The sequence below is a fragment of the Cinclus cinclus genome, chromosome Z (genome assembly GCF_963662255.1).
Source record: "Cinclus cinclus chromosome Z, bCinCin1.1, whole genome shotgun sequence".
In the NCBI taxonomy this organism is placed as follows: domain Eukaryota; kingdom Metazoa; phylum Chordata; class Aves; order Passeriformes; family Cinclidae; genus Cinclus; species Cinclus cinclus.
In genome coordinates, this window is record NC_085084.1 from 3,755,953 (window position 1) to 3,774,669 (window position 18,717).

Below are 18,717 nucleotides of genomic sequence, written 5' to 3' on the forward strand. Positions count from 1 at the left end.
GGATCCTGCCGAGTCCCCGGACGAGCAGGGAGGAGGAAGATGGAGCCAGCAGCGGGGGCAGGGATCCCGCACCTGTGCAGCACCTCTCACCCCCTGGCTGTCCCACAGAAGTGTCAGCTGGAAGCCAGACCGGTCCTGAAGGACATCTCCCAGCTCCAGGTGCGCAGGGACAGAGTGCAGCAGCGCCAGACGGAGCCCGAGGATGAGGGGGCAGCGGGACCTGGGGGTCAGGGAGGGGGCAGAGGGGTGCTGATCCCGTGTCTTCCCCCGCTGCAGGAGGGCTTTGGCCCCAAAAAGCTGCAGAGGCCGGGCCAGCGGGACCGGCTGCCCGCCGGCCATGGGGCTGCCAGGAGCAACCTTCTTGCCAAGAGCCCTTCCCGCACACCAGAACTGCTGGTGAGAGACTGGAGGGTTCGGGAGGGCACCAAGAATGGCTGATCCTGCGGCTGGACGCGTTGGAGCTGCTGCCACAACCTCCCCATGGGTGGGGGCCTGCGGATGTGGGAGATGGGCGGGCTGGGAGGTCATTGGGACACCCTGACTGCAAGCCTGGAATGCACTGGGAGGTGGATGGAGCTTGGGTACGGGATCCATCCCTGCCTGGGGGTGGAAAGCAGCTGACAGGACTTGTCAGCTTCACCATCACCATCTCCTCTGCTTCTCCCCCAAGTCCCCCCAGCTGGTGCTCTGGCAGAGCGATGCCACCATGTGCCAGGGGATGGAGAACGGGCTGACCACGCCAGTGATGAAGAAGGAGGAGGCAAAGCTGGTATGTGGCAGCCTTTGGCATAGGATGGAGCCCCACAGTCCCCTCTCGGGGTCTCCAAAGGGGCCCAAGGTCCCTGAGGTAGGGGCTGGTTGGTGAGCAGCACCAGCCCTGCTGCTGGGGGCTCCCAACACCCCAGGCAGCAGCACGGGCTCTCCCCACAGCGTGCGGGGAAGCGCAGCCAGTGCCGGCAGCTCTTCCGCTCGTCCTGGCTGCCCGGCAGCGTCCCCAGGCCCGTCCTGAAGCGGGGACAGCCCTCGCACAGGGGCACCCCTGTCAAGGCTAAGAAGCAGAAGAGGGTGTCTGGCAGTCCTGACCAGGAGGCGTCGGTGCAGTTGGTGGGTGATGGGGAAGGGGAGGAGTGGGACCAGCCTGTCCAGCAGCACTGGGCCACGTCCCTGCTGTTCCAGAGCCTCTGATGTCATCTGGGGCTGTGTGTGTCTCCACAGGGAGTGGGGCTGGAGCCTTCCAGATCCGCCCAGCTTGAGGAGATGGAGAAAGTGCTGGCCAGCGATGAGCAGGAGCTCATTGGGGACTTCTCCATGGTAGAGCCACGAGGATGGTTCAGGGCTGCATTATTGGGAACAGGGACCATCACTGGAGCCCTGCAAGAGCCCAAAGCCAGCTGGTGGCCCTTGGCTGGGGACACAGGGCTGTGACTGCCCAGCATGCAGTCCCTGCACTGGATAAAGAGCCCCATCACTGCTCCTCTGGGTCCATGCCAATGCCACGGCCACATGTATCTGCCCTTTCCCCTCCTGCGGGTGCAGAACTGACCACTGGGAGCTCCTGGGCTGGGGGGACAGGTGCCACCCCCAGGACGTGTCCCTAGGACAGGGATGACCCCGCATCCTCTCTCCTCCAGCCTCACCTCCTGCCGACGGTGGAAGGGAAGGACCCAAGCCTGAAGTACATCTCCCCTGGCACGGTAAGGGGACAGTGACCCTTTGCCAGGCCCCCCAAGGGGCTGCCTGCCTATTCCACCCCCCACCTGCCCCCGTGTGTCCCCCCTTGGTGACTTGTTCCCCCCGCAGCTGGTGGCAGTGCTGACGGGGCACTTCAGCAGCTTCCTCGAGAGCAGCATCGTGGTGGACTGCCGGTACCCCTACGAATACGAGGGGGGCCACATCACGGTCAGAACTCCACGCTCCCCCGCCCTCTGTGCTCCTGGGACTGGGAGGAACGGGAGGAACCGCCACGAGGGGTTGAGCATAACGCCAGCAAGGGGTTCAGGATCGCCCGGGATTTGTTGAGTACCCTCTGAGAGATGAAGCAAAGATATAGAGCTCCCAGAGAGGAGTAAAGCAGCCTCACCAGAGGTACTCTGAGCCTCCAGAGAGCTTGAGCAGCCCCTCAGGAAGGGTACAGAGCTGCCCAGAGGGACAGAGCAGCCCCAAGGGGAGTGTCAAGACACTCCCTAAAAGGTTGATTCCCAGCTGGAAAGAGGAGCATGACAGTGGGGGAGGCTGTGGGGCAGCGTCCGTGGGTCCCTGCAGAAAATGAAATGGGAGGCAGAGTGGAGAAAGGTGCCTCGTGTGTCCGTCCCCAGGGTGCTGTCAACCTGCCGCTGCAGCGGGGTGTGGAGGAATTCCTGCTGGAGCAGCCCAGTGTGGCGCTGGACAGCAGCAAGAGGGTGATCGTCATCTTCCACTGCGAGTTCTCTGTTGAAAGGGGCCCCAAAATGTGAGCGATGCCTCGGTGGGGGGAGGGCACTTTGGGGTCTGCCCGTCCCCCAGGCACGCCTGGATCCCCGCACGGGGCTGATCCCGTGGCCTTTCCCTGAGTCACAGGTGCAAGTTCCTGCGGGAGAGGGATCGGTCCTGCCACGAGTACCCGCAGCTGCAGTACCCTGAGCTCTACGTCTTGAACGGGGGGTACCGCGAGTTCTTCTTCCAGTTCCCGGTGAGTCCCCTCCCGGTGTCCCCTCGCTGGCAGGAGCTGAGGGGGGCGCACGGCAGTGGGGAGGGGCAGTTCTGGCTCTGAGCCCCTTCCCTGCAATGGGGCTGACGGAGCCGTGCGTTGCAGAGCCACTGCGAGCCCCGGGACTATCGGCCCATGGCGCACCCGACGTTCAAGGAGGAGCTGCGCAAATTCCGCGGGCAGAGCCGGCGCGGCCGGCGGGAGCTCTTGGTCCGCGGGCGGGACCTGTGACCATCCATCCATCCATCCATCCATCCATCCATCCATCCATCCATCCATGCATCCCACCGGGGAACAACTGTAGGAAGAGTTCCCTTGGCCAGGGATGCGCCTCGGCTTGCTCTTGTTTGTTAGGATGTGTTTGGGAAGGTATTTAGAGTTAAGATTGGTTTTGCGTTTGTTTATTGTTACAAATGGTTTTGTTTTGTTTTTTCCTATAAGTATTTTTTATTTATGGTCTTCCATATTTTTTGTTTATTGTAAATAGTTTATTGTTATTAATATTTTTGTGTTTGTCTGTTGCTAGGATGGTTTGTTAATTACAATGTCTGTTAATAAACTCCTATTGTAGGAGAACAAACCTGGCTCCTGAGCTGTCCCTGCCCACACCAGGGCTCTGCAATAGGAACGGAGGGGTGGGGGGACGGGCAGGCTGGGATGGAGGACTCTGGGGCTCTGGGGACAGGGACAGCTGCTGGCAGAGGACAGGGATAGGGTTTCCCTGGGCTGTGGTGGCTTCCCCACAGACAAGGTGGGTGGGGAAGGGGCAAGTGTTGGCCCCTTGGCTGCTGCTCCTGCAGGGTGGGGCGGCAGCAGTATGGCCCTGGACCCGCATGGGACCCTCTTTCCTGGACATGCTGGGCTTGGCAGGACCCCTGGGAAACTTGGGGCTGCTGTGGGACCCCCGCAGCCAGGACACTCTCTTTTCTCAGGAGGTCTCCTGAACTTTGCAGCATTCCCCTCTGAGCTGGGACACTCATTCCTCCCAGCAGGACTCCCAGAAAGTGTGGCAGCCCCCATTTGGGGGTTAGGGTTCATCAAGACACTCAGGAGCATTAATCCCTCATGTTCTGAGACCCTCCTGTAGTGATTAAGCCCCCATGTCCATGGGATCCCCAAGGTATTGACGCCCCTTGTGAGTGTGGCTGTGCTCATCAGGACCCCCAGGCCAGTAACACCTCATCCCTCTGCCTGGGACCCCCAAAGCCATGTCACCCTCATGAGAGGGGGGCGCTTCTGGTCTTTGCAGGACCCCCAGGGCTGTGGCAATAATTTTCTGGGGGACAGAGCTCTGTGGGATCCCCATGGCTGTGGGGTCTGGAAGGGGTGGGTGTCCTTAACACAAGGGTCCCCCATTCTGACCCTGGCAAGTGGCCACCCAGTGCCAAGTGCTTCAGTTATCCTTCCATCCTCCCCTCCACCTTCCCACATTCCTGATCCGCTCCCTAGAGGGGCTTTTCTATGCGCCCCCTTCCCCAGCCAGGTGACAGCGGCCTGGATATTTGTGTTGGGCCTTGCCTTTGCTTTGGTTTGGCCCCGCGAGAGAACCCAAAAAATATCCCCCAAATCCTCCTGGCTCCCCGTTTGTGCCTCCTGGTCCCCACACCCGTGTCCTGCTCCCTCCCAAGCTGCCCATCAATAATCCTATTTTCAAGCTCTTGGAAGGGGCATCTGCACACACACATGGGCCAAGAGGTGTGTGCCCTCAATTAAAGAAAAGGTTGTGGGGGTCAGCAATAAAGGGGCTGTGGCCTACAAGGAAGGCCACTTAACCTGCCCCAAAACTGAGCAGATAAAGCAGAAAACAGCAATGCAAATCGCCACTCAGAAGAGCAGAAGAAATGACTACACAAAATGGCTAAACTGAGGATCTTTGCTAAAATCATCTGCAACTTCATTCTGTGTCAAATCCCCTTTCAGCTCTTCAAATGTTTTAAGGCAGCAGTTGACAAGACTTGAACAGCATAAAATGTCACTAGAGTGGCACAGAGCTTTCTCAGAATTCCTGTTCTATATATAAATGTGTGTATATATATATATATATACACACACGTAAAAATACATAGAATTTGCTGTTAGCAGGAGGAACTGGTGCTTTTTGCAGGGCTGTGTCAGAGCTGCTGGCTCTCAGCAGTGGAACAGCGCCTTCCAAACACCCGTGAAGTTTGGACTCCAAACACCCGTGGGGCTGGGCTCCTTCAGCACGTTTGATCTCCAAGTGGGAGAAAAGCGAGATTAGTTCCAGACTGTGATTTCCGCACCCCCCCGTCCCCCCCCCCAGATCTCTACTTAGCTCTCTTAAAATTCCAACACTTCTGGCGCATCCATGAGGAAACTGAGGCAGGCTGGAAGCACAGGGGAAATAAACACTAGGGACTCAAGGGCGTGCTTGCAAGAGCAAAGGAATCAAGCAGCTTTAAGCACAATTAACTGATTTTGGTTACGTTTAATACAGAAGTAAGAGTTTTCTGGCTGGTACACAGAGCAGGCCATTCACAGCCGCCTTTAAAAAAAGAAAGTCCGCTATTAAGAAGGTCCAAGATTTCAAGCTTGCGTTCTTGTGGCTGCATGTGGCAGTCGGGGTTGTGAGGGTGGCATTAGGGCACAAGTTTGTCGCGCTGCAGGAGACACGGGAGGGACCCAGTGTCCCCTGCACTGACAGGGCGCGGCCCCGCCCGTCGTGAGGGCAGCGCTGGCCACGCCCTTTTTCTGCTGGACACGCCCTTTTCCTGCTGGACACGCCCCCTTTCGCCTCTGAAACCGCCCCCTCGTCTGCGGCTCCGCCCCCAAGAGCCTCGCGCGCCTCTCTTTGGCCCTCGCGCCCACTGCGACCTCCCATTGGCTGGGGGAGTCGCCTCGTGCGCGCCGCGGCCTCCCATTGGCTGCGGCTGCCGCTGGTGTTGTTATTCCTGTTACTGCTCTAAGCGGGAGCGGCGCGGGTGGCACCTGTCACCTCTGCTCGCCTCCTGTCGCCTCCGGCCACCTTTTATCACTTTTTGTCACGCTTTATCGCCTCTTATCGCCTTTTATCAACTCCCGCCTCTCACTGCCATCTCTTTGCACCTCTTACTTCTTGCCGTCTCTTGTCCCCCGTCCCCGGTTACTTGCCGGAGCTCGCTCTCTCGGTCCCTGCCCGGGCCATGTCACTGCGCGGTGGCCGCGGGCTGGCGGCCATCTCCCCTCTGCCCTCCCCGGGCACAGCCGCGCTCACGCCGCTGTCACTGGATAGGGCTGACCCGGCGGTCCCGGACAGGTGAGGGGGGTGGCCGGGGTGCCTTTGTCCGGGGCTCGTGCCAAAGGACGCTTTTTGGGATCCCTCCTTCAGCTCCTGCCCCCGCCTCGCCGGGGCAAGAAGGGGCACCCGGGCCACGGACACTGCCCCGTGTCACCGACACTTGTCCGCCCGCAGGTACCAGGACACCCCTCAGAGGGGACGCGGGGCGCTGCCCCTCCCACGGCTGTGGCACACGCTGTCCCCGGAGCCGCTGGCCTCGGACTGCCCCGGGGACTCGGTGTCCTCGCAGCCCACGGATCCAGGTGAGGGACTGCGGCTGCTCCGCCCCACAGCCGTCCCCAACCGCTGCTGGCTCTGGGGTCGTGCCGAAGGTGTGGGAGGGGGGTCCGAGGGGCTCGAGGCTTTTTGGGGAGTGATGGGCAGGAGCCCGTGCCTGCGGTCCCTGGGGCTCAGCCAGGAGCCGCTCCGCTGGGGACCCTGCTCGGGGTGACGCGCAGCATTCCATGCGGGACCGCTGCTCCCGACGGCGCTGCCACCCGCCTGCTGGGGGCCTCCCTGCCCGGACCCATCCTGCCCGCTGTCCTGGGCTGCGGCCAGCTCCCCGATCCCCACAGCGCGGCTATCCCTGTCCCTTGTTCCCGCAGCACTGGCACCGGACTCCCCCACACAGCAGAGCTCCGCAGCCGTGAGGGAAAAGTGAGTGGCCCCATCCCCGTGTCCCCCCGGGCACACCTCCTGGCCCTGGCCCTGGCCCTGGGCCTGCCTCTCCCGAGCAGCATGGCTTGGTCTAAGCCCGGCTGTGTCCCCCAGTCTGTGTCTGGGAGGTGACAACCTGGGCTGCTTGGGCAGGGATGCGGATGCCATCCCCCCATAAAGCTCATCTCTGCTCTCCCCACAGCTTCCAGAAAATGATCCCGAACTCTGGGAGACGTCTCAAAGAGTAAGTGGAAGGGCTGTGTCCTTGCGGCAGGACACGAATGCTAGGCTGTCCCCGTGCTCAGGCTGTCCCTGTCCCAGACCCAAGAGCCAGGCTGTCCCCGTGCCCCTGCTGGGGTCCCACCCACTCAGGCCATTGGTGTTCGTTCAGTACCTGCCCCAGGTTCCTTTGGGGAGCTGTGGCTGCCCCGGGGAGCTGTTACCCCACCCTGAGGACGTAGAGGACAGAGGTGACAGTGGCAGAGGGGTGGGACACAGCGCTTTCATTCCATCCTTTCCTTTCCTTTCCCTCCTCTTGCAGCAGGAAGCTCCTTGGCCAGAGGATGCACTCCTTGCCGGTAGGTGCTGGAGGCTGTGCAGGATCCTGCCGAGTCCCCGGACGAGCAGGGAGGAGGAAGATGGAGCCAGCAGCGGGGGCAGGGATCCCGCACCTGTGCAGCACCTCTCACCCCCTGGCTGTCCCACAGAAGTGTCAGCTGGAAGCCAGACCGGTCCTGAAGGACATCTCCCAGCTCCAGGTGCGCAGGGACAGAGTGCAGCAGCGCCAGACGGAGCCCGAGGATGAGGGGGCAGCGGGACCTGGGGGTCAGGGAGGGGGCAGAGGGGTGCTGATCCCGTGTCTTCCCCCGCTGCAGGAGGGCTTTGGCCCCAAAAAGCTGCAGAGGCCGGGCCAGCGGGACCGGCTGCCCGCCGGCCATGGGGCTGCCAGGAGCAACCTTCTTGCCAAGAGCCCTTCCCGCACACCAGAACTGCTGGTGAGAGACTGGAGGGTTCGGGAGGGCACCAAGAATGGCTGATCCTGCGGCTGGACGCGTTGGAGCTGCTGCCACAACCTCCCCATGGGTGGGGGCCTGCGGATGTGGGAGATGGGCGGGCTGGGAGGTCATTGGGACACCCTGACTGCAAGCCTGGAATGCACTGGGAGGTGGATGGAGCTTGGGTACGGGATCCATCCCTGCCTGGGGGTGGAAAGCAGCTGACAGGACTTGTCAGCTTCACCATCACCATCTCCTCTGCTTCTCCCCCAAGTCCCCCCAGCTGGTGCTCTGGCAGAGCGATGCCACCATGTGCCAGGGGATGGAGAACGGGCTGACCACGCCAGTGATGAAGAAGGAGGAGGCAAAGCTGGTATGTGGCAGCCTTTGGCATAGGATGGAGCCCCACAGTCCCCTCTCGGGGTCTCCAAAGGGGCCCAAGGTCCCTGAGGTAGGGGCTGGTTGGTGAGCAGCACCAGCCCTGCTGCTGGGGGCTCCCAACACCCCAGGCAGCAGCACGGGCTCTCCCCACAGCGTGCGGGGAAGCGCAGCCAGTGCCGGCAGCTCTTCCGCTCGTCCTGGCTGCCCGGCAGCGTCCCCAGGCCCGTCCTGAAGCGGGGACAGCCCTCGCACAGGGGCACCCCTGTCAAGGCTAAGAAGCAGAAGAGGGTGTCTGGCAGTCCTGACCAGGAGGCGTCGGTGCAGTTGGTGGGTGATGGGGAAGGGGAGGAGTGGGACCAGCCTGTCCAGCAGCACTGGGCCACGTCCCTGCTGTTCCAGAGCCTCTGATGTCATCTGGGGCTGTGTGTGTCTCCACAGGGAGTGGGGCTGGAGCCTTCCAGATCCGCCCAGCTTGAGGAGATGGAGAAAGTGCTGGCCAGCGATGAGCAGGAGCTCATTGGGGACTTCTCCATGGTAGAGCCACGAGGATGGTTCAGGGCTGCATTATTGGGAACAGGGACCATCACTGGAGCCCTGCAAGAGCCCAAAGCCAGCTGGTGGCCCTTGGCTGGGGACACAGGGCTGTGACTGCCCAGCATGCAGTCCCTGCACTGGATAAAGAGCCCCATCACTGCTCCTCTGGGTCCATGCCAATGCCACGGCCACATGTATCTGCCCTTTCCCCTCCTGCGGGTGCAGAACTGACCACTGGGAGCTCCTGGGCTGGGGGGACAGGTGCCACCCCCAGGACGTGTCCCTAGGACAGGGATGACCCCGCATCCTCTCTCCTCCAGCCTCACCTCCTGCCGACGGTGGAAGGGAAGGACCCAAGCCTGAAGTACATCTCCCCTGGCACGGTAAGGGGACAGTGACCCTTTGCCAGGCCCCCCAAGGGGCTGCCTGCCTATTCCACCCCCCACCTGCCCCCGTGTGTCCCCCCTTGGTGACTTGTTCCCCCCGCAGCTGGTGGCAGTGCTGACGGGGCACTTCAGCAGCTTCCTCGAGAGCAGCATCGTGGTGGACTGCCGGTACCCCTACGAATACGAGGGGGGCCACATCACGGTCAGAACTCCACGCTCCCCCCGCCCTCTGTGCTCCTGGGACTGGGAGGAACGGGAGGAACCGCCACGAGGGGTTGAGCATAACGCCAGCAAGGGGTTCAGGATCGCCCGGGATTTGTTGAGTACCCTCTGAGAGATGAAGCAAAGATATAGAGCTCCCAGAGAGGAGTAAAGCAGCCTCACCAGAGGTACTCTGAGCCTCCAGAGAGCTTGAGCAGCCCCTCAGGAAGGGTACAGAGCTGCCCAGAGGGACAGAGCAGCCCCAAGGGGAGTGTCAAGACACTCCCTAAAAGGTTGATTCCCAGCTGGAAAGAGGAGCATGACAGTGGGGGAGGCTGTGGGGCAGCGTCCGTGGGTCCCTGCAGAAAATGAAATGGGAGGCAGAGTGGAGAAAGGTGCCTCGTGTGTCCGTCCCCAGGGTGCTGTCAACCTGCCGCTGCAGCGGGGTGTGGAGGAATTCCTGCTGGAGCAGCCCAGTGTGGCGCTGGACAGCAGCAAGAGGGTGATCGTCATCTTCCACTGCGAGTTCTCTGTTGAAAGGGGCCCCAAAATGTGAGCGATGCCTCGGTGGGGGGAGGGCACTTTGGGGTCTGCCCGTCCCCCAGGCACGCCTGGATCCCCGCACGGGGCTGATCCCGTGGCCTTTCCCTGAGTCACAGGTGCAAGTTCCTGCGGGAGAGGGATCGGTCCTGCCACGAGTACCCGCAGCTGCAGTACCCTGAGCTCTACGTCTTGAACGGGGGGTACCGCGAGTTCTTCTTCCAGTTCCCGGTGAGTCCCCTCCCGGTGTCCCCTCGCTGGCAGGAGCTGAGGGGGGCGCACGGCAGTGGGGAGGGGCAGTTCTGGCTCTGAGCCCCTTCCCTGCAATGGGGCTGACGGAGCCGTGCGTTGCAGAGCCACTGCGAGCCCCGGGACTATCGGCCCATGGCGCACCCGGCGTTCAAGGAGGAGCTGCGCAAATTCCGCGGGCAGAGCCGGCGCGGCCGGCGGGAGCTCTTGGTCCGCGGGCGGGACCTGTGACCATCCATCCATCCATCCATCCATCCATCCATCCATCCATCCATCCATCCATGCATCCCACCGGGGAACAACTGTAGGAAGAGTTCCCTTGGCCAGGGATGCGCCTCGGCTTGCTCTTGTTTGTTAGGATGTGTTTGGGAAGGTATTTAGAGTTAAGATTGGTTTTGCGTTTGTTTATTGTTACAAATGGTTTTGTTTTGTTTTTTCCTATAAGTATTTTTTATTTATGGTCTTCCATATTTTTTGTTTATTGTAAATAGTTTATTGTTATTAATATTTTTGTGTTTGTCTGTTGCTAGGATGGTTTGTTAATTACAATGTCTGTTAATAAACTCCTATTGTAGGAGAACAAACCTGGCTCCTGAGCTGTCCCTGCCCACACCAGGGCTCTGCAATAGGAACGGAGGGGTGGGGGGACGGGCAGGCTGGGATGGAGGACTCTGGGGCTCTGGGGACAGGGACAGCTGCTGGCAGAGGACAGGGATAGGGTTTCCCTGGGCTGTGGTGGCTTCCCCACAGACAAGGTGGGTGGGGAAGGGGCAAGTGTTGGCCCCTTGGCTGCTGCTCCTGCAGGGTGGGGCGGCAGCAGTATGGCCCTGGACCCGCATGGGACCCTCTTTCCTGGACATGCTGGGCTTGGCAGGACCCCTGGGAAACTTGGGGCTGCTGTGGGACCCCCGCAGCCAGGACACTCTCTTTTCTCAGGAGGTCTCCTGAACTTTGCAGCATTCCCCTCTGAGCTGGGACACTCATTCCTCCCAGCAGGACTCCCAGAAAGTGTGGCAGCCCCCATTTGGGGGTTAGGGTTCATCAAGACACTCAGGAGCATTAATCCCTCATGTTCTGAGACCCTCCTGTAGTGATTAAGCCCCCATGTCCATGGGATCCCCAAGGTATTGACGCCCCTTGTGAGTGTGGCTGTGCTCATCAGGACCCCCAGGCCAGTAACACCTCATCCCTCTGCCTGGGACCCCCAAAGCCATGTCACCCTCATGAGAGGGGGGCGCTTCTGGTCTTTGCAGGACCCCCAGGGCTGTGGCAATAATTTTCTGGGGGACAGAGCTCTGTGGGATCCCCATGGCTGTGGGGTCTGGAAGGGGTGGGTGTCCTTAACACAAGGGTCCCCCATTCTGACCCTGGCAAGTGGCCACCCAGTGCCAAGTGCTTCAGTTATCCTTCCATCCTCCCCTCCACCTTCCCACATTCCTGATCCGCTCCCTAGAGGGGCTTTTCTATGCGCCCCCTTCCCCAGCCAGGTGACAGCGGCCTGGATATTTGTGTTGGGCCTTGCCTTTGCTTTGGTTTGGCCCCGCGAGAGAACCCAAAAAATATCCCCCAAATCCTCCTGGCTCCCCGTTTGTGCCTCCTGGTCCCCACACCCGTGTCCTGCTCCCTCCCAAGCTGCCCATCAATAATCCTATTTTCAAGCTCTTGGAAGGGGCATCTGCACACACACATGGGCCAAGAGGTGTGTGCCCTCAATTAAAGAAAAGGTTGTGGGGGTCAGCAATAAAGGGGCTGTGGCCTACAAGGAAGGCCACTTAACCTGCCCCAAAACTGAGCAGATAAAGCAGAAAACAGCAATGCAAATCGCCACTCAGAAGAGCAGAAGAAATGACTACACAAAATGGCTAAACTGAGGATCTTTGCTAAAATCATCTGCAACTTCATTCTGTGTCAAATCCCCTTTCAGCTCTTCAAATGTTTTAAGGCAGCAGTTGACAAGACTTGAACAGCATAAAATGTCACTAGAGTGGCACAGAGCTTTCTCAGAATTCCTGTTCTATATATAAATGTGTGTATATATATATATATATACACACACGTAAAAATACATAGAATTTGCTGTTAGCAGGAGGAACTGGTGCTTTTTGCAGGGCTGTGTCAGAGCTGCTGGCTCTCAGCAGTGGAACAGCGCCTTCCAAACACCCGTGAAGTTTGGACTCCAAACACCCGTGGGGCTGGGCTCCTTCAGCACGTTTGATCTCCAAGTGGGAGAAAAGCGAGATTAGTTCCAGACTGTGATTTCCGCACCCCCCCGTCCCCCCCCCCAGATCTCTACTTAGCTCTCTTAAAATTCCAACACTTCTGGCGCATCCATGAGGAAACTGAGGCAGGCTGGAAGCACAGGGGAAATAAACACTAGGGACTCAAGGGCGTGCTTGCAAGAGCAAAGGAATCAAGCAGCTTTAAGCACAATTAACTGATTTTGGTTACGTTTAATACAGAAGTAAGAGTTTTCTGGCTGGTACACAGAGCAGGCCATTCACAGCCGCCTTTAAAAAAAGAAAGTCCGCTATTAAGAAGGTCCAAGATTTCAAGCTTGCGTTCTTGTGGCTGCATGTGGCAGTCGGGGTTGTGAGGGTGGCATTAGGGCACAAGTTTGTCGCGCTGCAGGAGACACGGGAGGGACCGAGTGTCCCCTGCACTGACAGGGCGCGGCCCCGCCCGTCGTGAGGGCAGCGCTGGCCACGCCCTTTTTCTGCTGGACACGCCCTTTTCCTGCTGGACACGCCCCCTTTCGCCTCTGAAACCGCCCCCTCGTCTGCGGCTCCGCCCCCAAGCGCCTCGCGCGCCTCTCTTTGGCCCTCGCGCCCACTGCGACCTCCCATTGGCTGGGGGAGTCGCCTCGTGCGCGCCGCGGCCTCCCATTGGCTGCGGCTGCCGCTGGTGTTGTTATTCCTGTTACTGCTCTAAGCGGGAGCGGCGCGGGTGGCACCTGTCACCTCTGCTCGCCTCCTGTCGCCTCCGGCCACCTTTTATCACTTTTTGTCACCTTTTATCGCCTCTTATCGCCTTTTATCAACTCCCGCCTCTCACTGCCATCTCTTTGCACCTCTTACTTCTTGCCGTCTCTTGTCCCCCGTCCCCGGTTACTTGCCGGAGCTCGCTCTCTCGGTCCCTGCCCGGGCCATGTCACTGCGCGGTGGCCGCGGGCTGGCGGCCATCTCCCCTCTGCCCTCCCCGGGCACAGCCGCGCTCACGCCGCTGTCACTGGATAGGGCTGACCCGGCGGTCCCGGACAGGTGAGGGGGGTGGCCGGGGTGCCTTTGTCCGGGGCTCGTGCCAAAGGACGCTTTTTGGGATCCCTCCTTCAGCTCCTGCCCCCGCCTCGCCGGGGCAAGAAGGGGCACCCGGGCCACGGACACTGCCCCGTGTCACCGACACTTGTCCGCCCGCAGGTACCAGGACACCCCTCAGAGGGGACGCGGGGCGCTGCCCCTCCCACGGCTGTGGCACACGCTGTCCCCGGAGCCGCTGGCCTCGGACTGCCCCGGGGACTCGGTGTCCTCGCAGCCCACGGATCCAGGTGAGGGACTGCGGCTGCTCCGCCCCACAGCCGTCCCCAACCGCTGCTGGCTCTGGGGTCGTGCCGAAGGTGTGGGAGGGGGGTCCGAGGGGCTCGAGGCTTTTTGGGGAGTGATGGGCAGGAGCCCGTGCCTGCGGTCCCTGGGGCTCAGCCAGGAGCCGCTCCGCTGGGGACCCTGCTCGGGGTGACGCGCAGCATTCCATGCGGGACCGCTGCTCCCGACGGCGCTGCCACCCGCCTGCTGGGGGCCTCCCTGCCCGGACCCATCCTGCCCGCTGTCCTGGGCTGCGGCCAGCTCCCCGATCCCCACACCGCGGCTATCCCTGTCCCTTGTTCCCGCAGCACTGGCACCGGACTCCCCCACACAGCAGAGCTCCGCAGCCGTGAGGGAAAAGTGAGTGGCCCCATCCCCGTGTCCCCCCGGGCACACCTCCTGGCCCTGGCCCTGGCCCTGGGCCTGCCTCTCCCGAGCAGCATGGCTTGGTCTAAGCCCGGCTGTGTCCCCCAGTCTGTGTCTGGGAGGTGACAACCTGGGCTGCTTGGGCAGGGATGCGGATGCCATCCCCCCATAAAGCTCATCTCTGCTCTCCCCACAGCTTCCAGAAAATGATCCCGAACTCTGGGAGACGTCTCAAAGAGTAAGTGGAAGGGCTGTGTCCTTGCGGCAGGACACGAATGCTAGGCTGTCCCCGTGCTCAGGCTGTCCCTGTCCCAGACCCAAGAGCCAGGCTGTCCCCGTGCCCCTGCTGGGGTCCCACCCACTCAGGCCATTGGTGTTCGTTCAGTACCTGCCCCAGGTTCCTTTGGGGAGCTGTGGCTGCCCCGGGGAGCTGTTACCCCACCCTGAGGACGTAGAGGACAGAGGTGACAGTGGCAGAGGGGTGGGACACAGCGCTTTCATTCCATCCTTTCCTTTCCTTTCCCTCCTCTTGCAGCAGGAAGCTCCTTGGCCAGAGGATGCACTCCTTGCCGGTAGGTGCTGGAGGCTGTGCAGGATCCTGCCGAGTCCCCGGACGAGCAGGGACGAGGAAGATGGAGCCAGCAGCGGGGGCAGGGATCCCGCACCTGTGCAGCACCTCTCACCCCCTGGCTGTCCCACAGAAGTGTCAGCTGGAAGCCAGACCGGTCCTGAAGGACATCTCCCAGCTCCAGGTGCGCAGGGACAGAGTGCAGCAGCGCCAGACGGAGCCCGAGGATGAGGGGGCAGCGGGACCTGGGGGTCAGGGACGGGGCAGAGGGGTGCTGATCCCGTGTCTTCCCCCGCTGCAGGAGGGCTTTGGCCCCAAAAAGCTGCAGAGGCCGGGCCGGCGGGACCGGCTGCCCGCCGGCCATGGGGCTGCCAGGAGCAACCTTCTTGCCAAGAGCCCTTCCCGCACACCAGAACTGCTGGTGAGAGACTGGAGGGTTCGGGAGGGCACCAAGAATGGCTGATCCTGCGGCTGGACGCGTTGGAGCTGCTGCCACAACCTCCCCATGGGTGGGGGCCTGCGGATGTGGGAGATGGGCGGGCTGGGAGGTCATTGGGACACCCTGACTGCAAGCCTGGAATGCACTGGGAGGTGGATGGAGCTTGGGTACGGGATCCATCCCTGCCTGGGGGTGGAAAGCAGCTGACAGGACTTGTCAGCTTCACCATCACCATCTCCTCTGCTTCTCCCCCAAGTCCCCCCAGCTGGTGCTCTGGCAGAGCGATGCCACCATGTGCCAGGGGATGGAGAACGGGCTGACCACGCCAGTGATGAAGAAGGAGGAGGCAAAGCTGGTATGTGGCAGCCTTTGGCATAGGATGGAGCCCCACAGTCCCCTCTCGGGGTCTCCAAAGGGGCCCAAGGTCCCTGAGGTAGGGGCTGGTTGGTGAGCAGCACCAGCCCTGCTGCTGGGGGCTCCCAACACCCCAGGCAGCAGCACGGGCTCTCCCCACAGCGTGCGGGGAAGCGCAGCCAGTGCCGGCAGCTCTTCCGCTCGTCCTGGCTGCCCGGCAGCGTCCCCAGGCCCGTCCTGAAGCGGGGACAGCCCTCGCACAGGGGCACCCCTGTCAAGGCTAAGAAGCAGAAGAGGGTGTCTGGCAGTCCTGACCAGGAGGCGTCGGTGCAGTTGGTGGGTGATGGGGAAGGGGAGGAGTGGGACCAGCCTGTCCAGCAGCACTGGGCCACGTCCCTGCTGTTCCAGAGCCTCTGATGTCATCTGGGGCTGTGTGTGTCTCCACAGGGAGTGGGGCTGGAGCCTTCCAGATCCGCCCAGCTTGAGGAGATGGAGAAAGTGCTGGCCAGCGATGAGCAGGAGCTCATTGGGGACTTCTCCATGGTAGAGCCACGAGGATGGTTCAGGGCTGCATTATTGGGAACAGGGACCATCACTGGAGCCCTGCAAGAGCCCAAAGCCAGCTGGTGGCCCTTGGCTGGGGACACAGGGCTGTGACTGCCCAGCATGCAGTCCCTGCACTGGATAAAGAGCCCCATCACTGCTCCTCTGGGTCCATGCCAATGCCACGGCCACATGTATCTGCCCTTTCCCCTCCTGCGGGTGCAGAACTGACCACTGGGAGCTCCTGGGCTGGGGGGACAGGTGCCACCCCCAGGACGTGTCCCTAGGACAGGGATGACCCCGCATCCTCTCTCCTCCAGCCTCACCTCCTGCCGACGGTGGAAGGGAAGGACCCAAGCCTGAAGTACATCTCCCCTGGCACGGTAAGGGGACAGTGACCCTTTGCCAGGCCCCCCAAGGGGCTGCCTGCCTATTCCACCCCCCACCTGCCCCCGTGTGTCCCCCCTTGGTGACTTGTTCCCCCCGCAGCTGGTGGCAGTGCTGACGGGGCACTTCAGCAGCTTCCTCGAGAGCAGCATCGTGGTGGACTGCCGGTACCCCTACGAATACGAGGGGGGCCACATCACGGTCAGAACTCCACGCTCCCCCCGCCCTCTGTGCTCCTGGGACTGGGAGGAACGGGAGGAACCGCCACGAGGGGTTGAGCATAACGCCAGCAAGGGGTTCAGGATCGCCCGGGATTTGTTGAGTACCCTCTGAGAGATGAAGCAAAGATATAGAGCTCCCAGAGAGGAGTAAAGCAGCCTCACCAGAGGTACTCTGAGCCTCCAGAGAGCTTGAGCAGCCCCTCAGGAAGGGTACAGAGCTGCCCAGAGGGACAGAGCAGCCCCAAGGGGAGTGTCAAGACACTCCCTAAAAGGTTGATTCCCAGCTGGAAAGAGGAGCATGACAGTGGGGGAGGCTGTGGGGCAGCGTCCGTGGGTCCCTGCAGAAAATGAAATGGGAGGCAGAGTGGAGAAAGGTGCCTCGTGTGTCCGTCCCCAGGGTGCTGTCAACCTGCCGCTGCAGCGGGATGTGGAGGAATTCCTGCTGGAGCAGCCCAGTGTGGCGCTGGACAGCAGCAAGAGGGTGATCGTCATCTTCCACTGCGAGTTCTCTGTTGAAAGGGGCCCCAAAATGTGAGCGATGCCTCGGTGGGGGGAGGGCACTTTGGGGTCTGCCCGTCCCCCAGGCACGCCTGGATCCCCGCACGGGGCTGATCCCGTGGCCTTTCCCTGAGTCACAGGTGCAAGTTCCTGCGGGAGAGGGATCGGTCCTGCCACGAGTACCCGCAGCTGCAGTACCCTGAGCTCTACGTCTTGAACGGGGGGTACCGCGAGTTCTTCTTCCAGTTCCCGGTGAGTCCCCTCCCGGTGTCCCCTCGCTGGCAGGAGCTGAGGGGGGCGCACGGCAGTGGGGAGGGGCAGTTCTGGCTCTGAGCCCCTTCCCTGCAATGGGGCTGACGGAGCCGTGCGTTGCAGAGCCACTGCGAGCCCCGGGACTATCGGCCCATGGCGCACCCGGCGTTCAAGGAGGAGCTGCGCAAATTCCGCGGGCAGAGCCGGCGCGGCCGGCGGGAGCTCTTGGTCCGCGGGCGGGACCTGTGACCATCCATCCATCCATCCATCCATCCATCCATCCATCCATCCATCCATGCATCCCACCGGGGAACAACTGTAGGAAGAGTTCCCTTGGCCAGGGATGCGCCTCGGCTTGCTCTTGTTTGTTAGGATGTGTTTGGGAAGGTATTTAGAGTTAAGATTGGTTTTGCGTTTGTTTATTGTTACAAATGGTTTTGTTTTGTTTTTTCCTATAAGTATTTTTTATTTATGGTCTTCCATATTTTTTGTTTATTGTAAATAGTTTATTGTTATTAATATTTTTGTGTTTGTCTGTTGCTAGGATGGTTTGTTAATTACAATGTCTGTTAATAAACTCCTATTGTAGGAGAACAAACCTGGCTCCTGAGCTGTCCCTGCCCACACCAGGGCTCTGCAATAGGAACGGAGGGGTGGGGGGACGGGCAGGCTGGGATGGAGGACTCTGGGGCTCTGGGGACAGGGACAGCTGCTGGCAGAGGACAGGGATAGGGTTTCCCTGGGCTGTGGTGGCTTCCCCACAGACAAGGTGGGTGGGGAAGGGGCAAGTGTTGGCCCCTTGGCTGCTGCTCCTGCAGGGTGGGGCGGCAGCAGTATGGCCCTGGACCCGCATGGGACCCTCTTTCCTGGACATGCTGGGCTTGGCAGGACCCCTGGGAAACTTGGGGCTGCTGTGGGACCCCCGCAGCCAGGACACTCTCTTTTCTCAGGAGGTCTCCTGAACTTTGCAGCATTCCCCTCTGAGCTGGGACACTCATTCCTCCCAGCAGGACTCCCAGAAAGTGTGGCAGCCCCCATTTGGGGGTTAGGGTTCATCAAGACACTCAGGAGCATTAATCCCTCATGTTCTGAGACCCTCCTGTAGTGATTAAGCCCCCATGTCCATGGGATCCCCAAGGTATTGACGCCCCTTGTGAGTGTGGCTGTGCTCATCAGGACCCCCAGGCCAGTAACACCTCATCCCTCTGCCTGGGACCCCCAAAGCCATGTCACCCTCATGAGAGGGGGGCGCTTCTGGTCTTTGCAGGACCCCCAGGGCTGTGGCAATAATTTTCTGGGGGACAGAGCTCTGTGGGATCCCCATGGCTGTGGGGTCTGGAAGGGGTGGGTGTCCTTAACACAAGGGTCCCCCATTCTGACCCTGGCAAGTGGCCACCCAGTGCCAAGTGCTTCAGTTATCCTTCCATCCTCCCCTCCACCTTCCCACATTCCTGATCCGCTCCCTAGAGGGGCTTTTCTATGTGCCCCCTTCCCCAGCCAGGTGACAGCGGCCTGGATATTTGTGTTGGGCCTTGCCTTTGCTTTGGTTTGGCCCCGCGAGAGAACCCAAAAAATATCCCCCAAATCCTCCTGGCTCCCCGTTTGTGCCTC

At 61.0% G+C, this 18,717-nt stretch overlaps 3 protein-coding genes across 3 annotated transcripts; all 3 read left to right on the forward strand.

Annotated features, from left to right (window-relative positions):
- The first annotated feature begins 706 nt into the window (after window positions 1-706).
- LOC134056652 (M-phase inducer phosphatase 2-like) lies at window positions 707-2,917 on the forward strand. The gene is made up of 8 exons (XM_062513509.1): window positions 707-769; window positions 931-1,104; window positions 1,216-1,311; window positions 1,632-1,694; window positions 1,801-1,899; window positions 2,316-2,449; window positions 2,557-2,668; window positions 2,792-2,917. Exons 1-8 carry the CDS (start codon window positions 707-709, stop codon window positions 2,915-2,917), a joined length of 867 nt encoding a protein of 288 aa, XP_062369493.1.
- Window positions 2,918-7,922: 5,005 nt separating this feature from the next.
- LOC134056653 (M-phase inducer phosphatase 2-like) lies at window positions 7,923-10,134 on the forward strand. The gene is made up of 8 exons (XM_062513510.1): window positions 7,923-7,985; window positions 8,147-8,320; window positions 8,432-8,527; window positions 8,848-8,910; window positions 9,017-9,115; window positions 9,533-9,666; window positions 9,774-9,885; window positions 10,009-10,134. The coding sequence occupies exons 1-8, from the start codon at window positions 7,923-7,925 to the stop codon at window positions 10,132-10,134; spliced, it is 867 nt and encodes a 288-aa protein (XP_062369494.1).
- A 2,913-nt stretch (window positions 10,135-13,047) lies between these two features.
- On the forward strand, window positions 13,048-17,355 carry LOC134056654 (M-phase inducer phosphatase 2-like). The gene is made up of 13 exons (XM_062513511.1): window positions 13,048-13,160; window positions 13,317-13,628; window positions 14,041-14,082; window positions 14,380-14,416; window positions 14,714-14,833; window positions 15,135-15,206; window positions 15,368-15,577; window positions 15,653-15,748; window positions 16,069-16,131; window positions 16,238-16,336; window positions 16,754-16,887; window positions 16,995-17,106; window positions 17,230-17,355. The coding sequence occupies exons 1-13, from the start codon at window positions 13,048-13,050 to the stop codon at window positions 17,353-17,355; spliced, it is 1,536 nt and encodes a 511-aa protein (XP_062369495.1).
- Window positions 17,356-18,717: the final 1,362 nt, after the last annotated feature.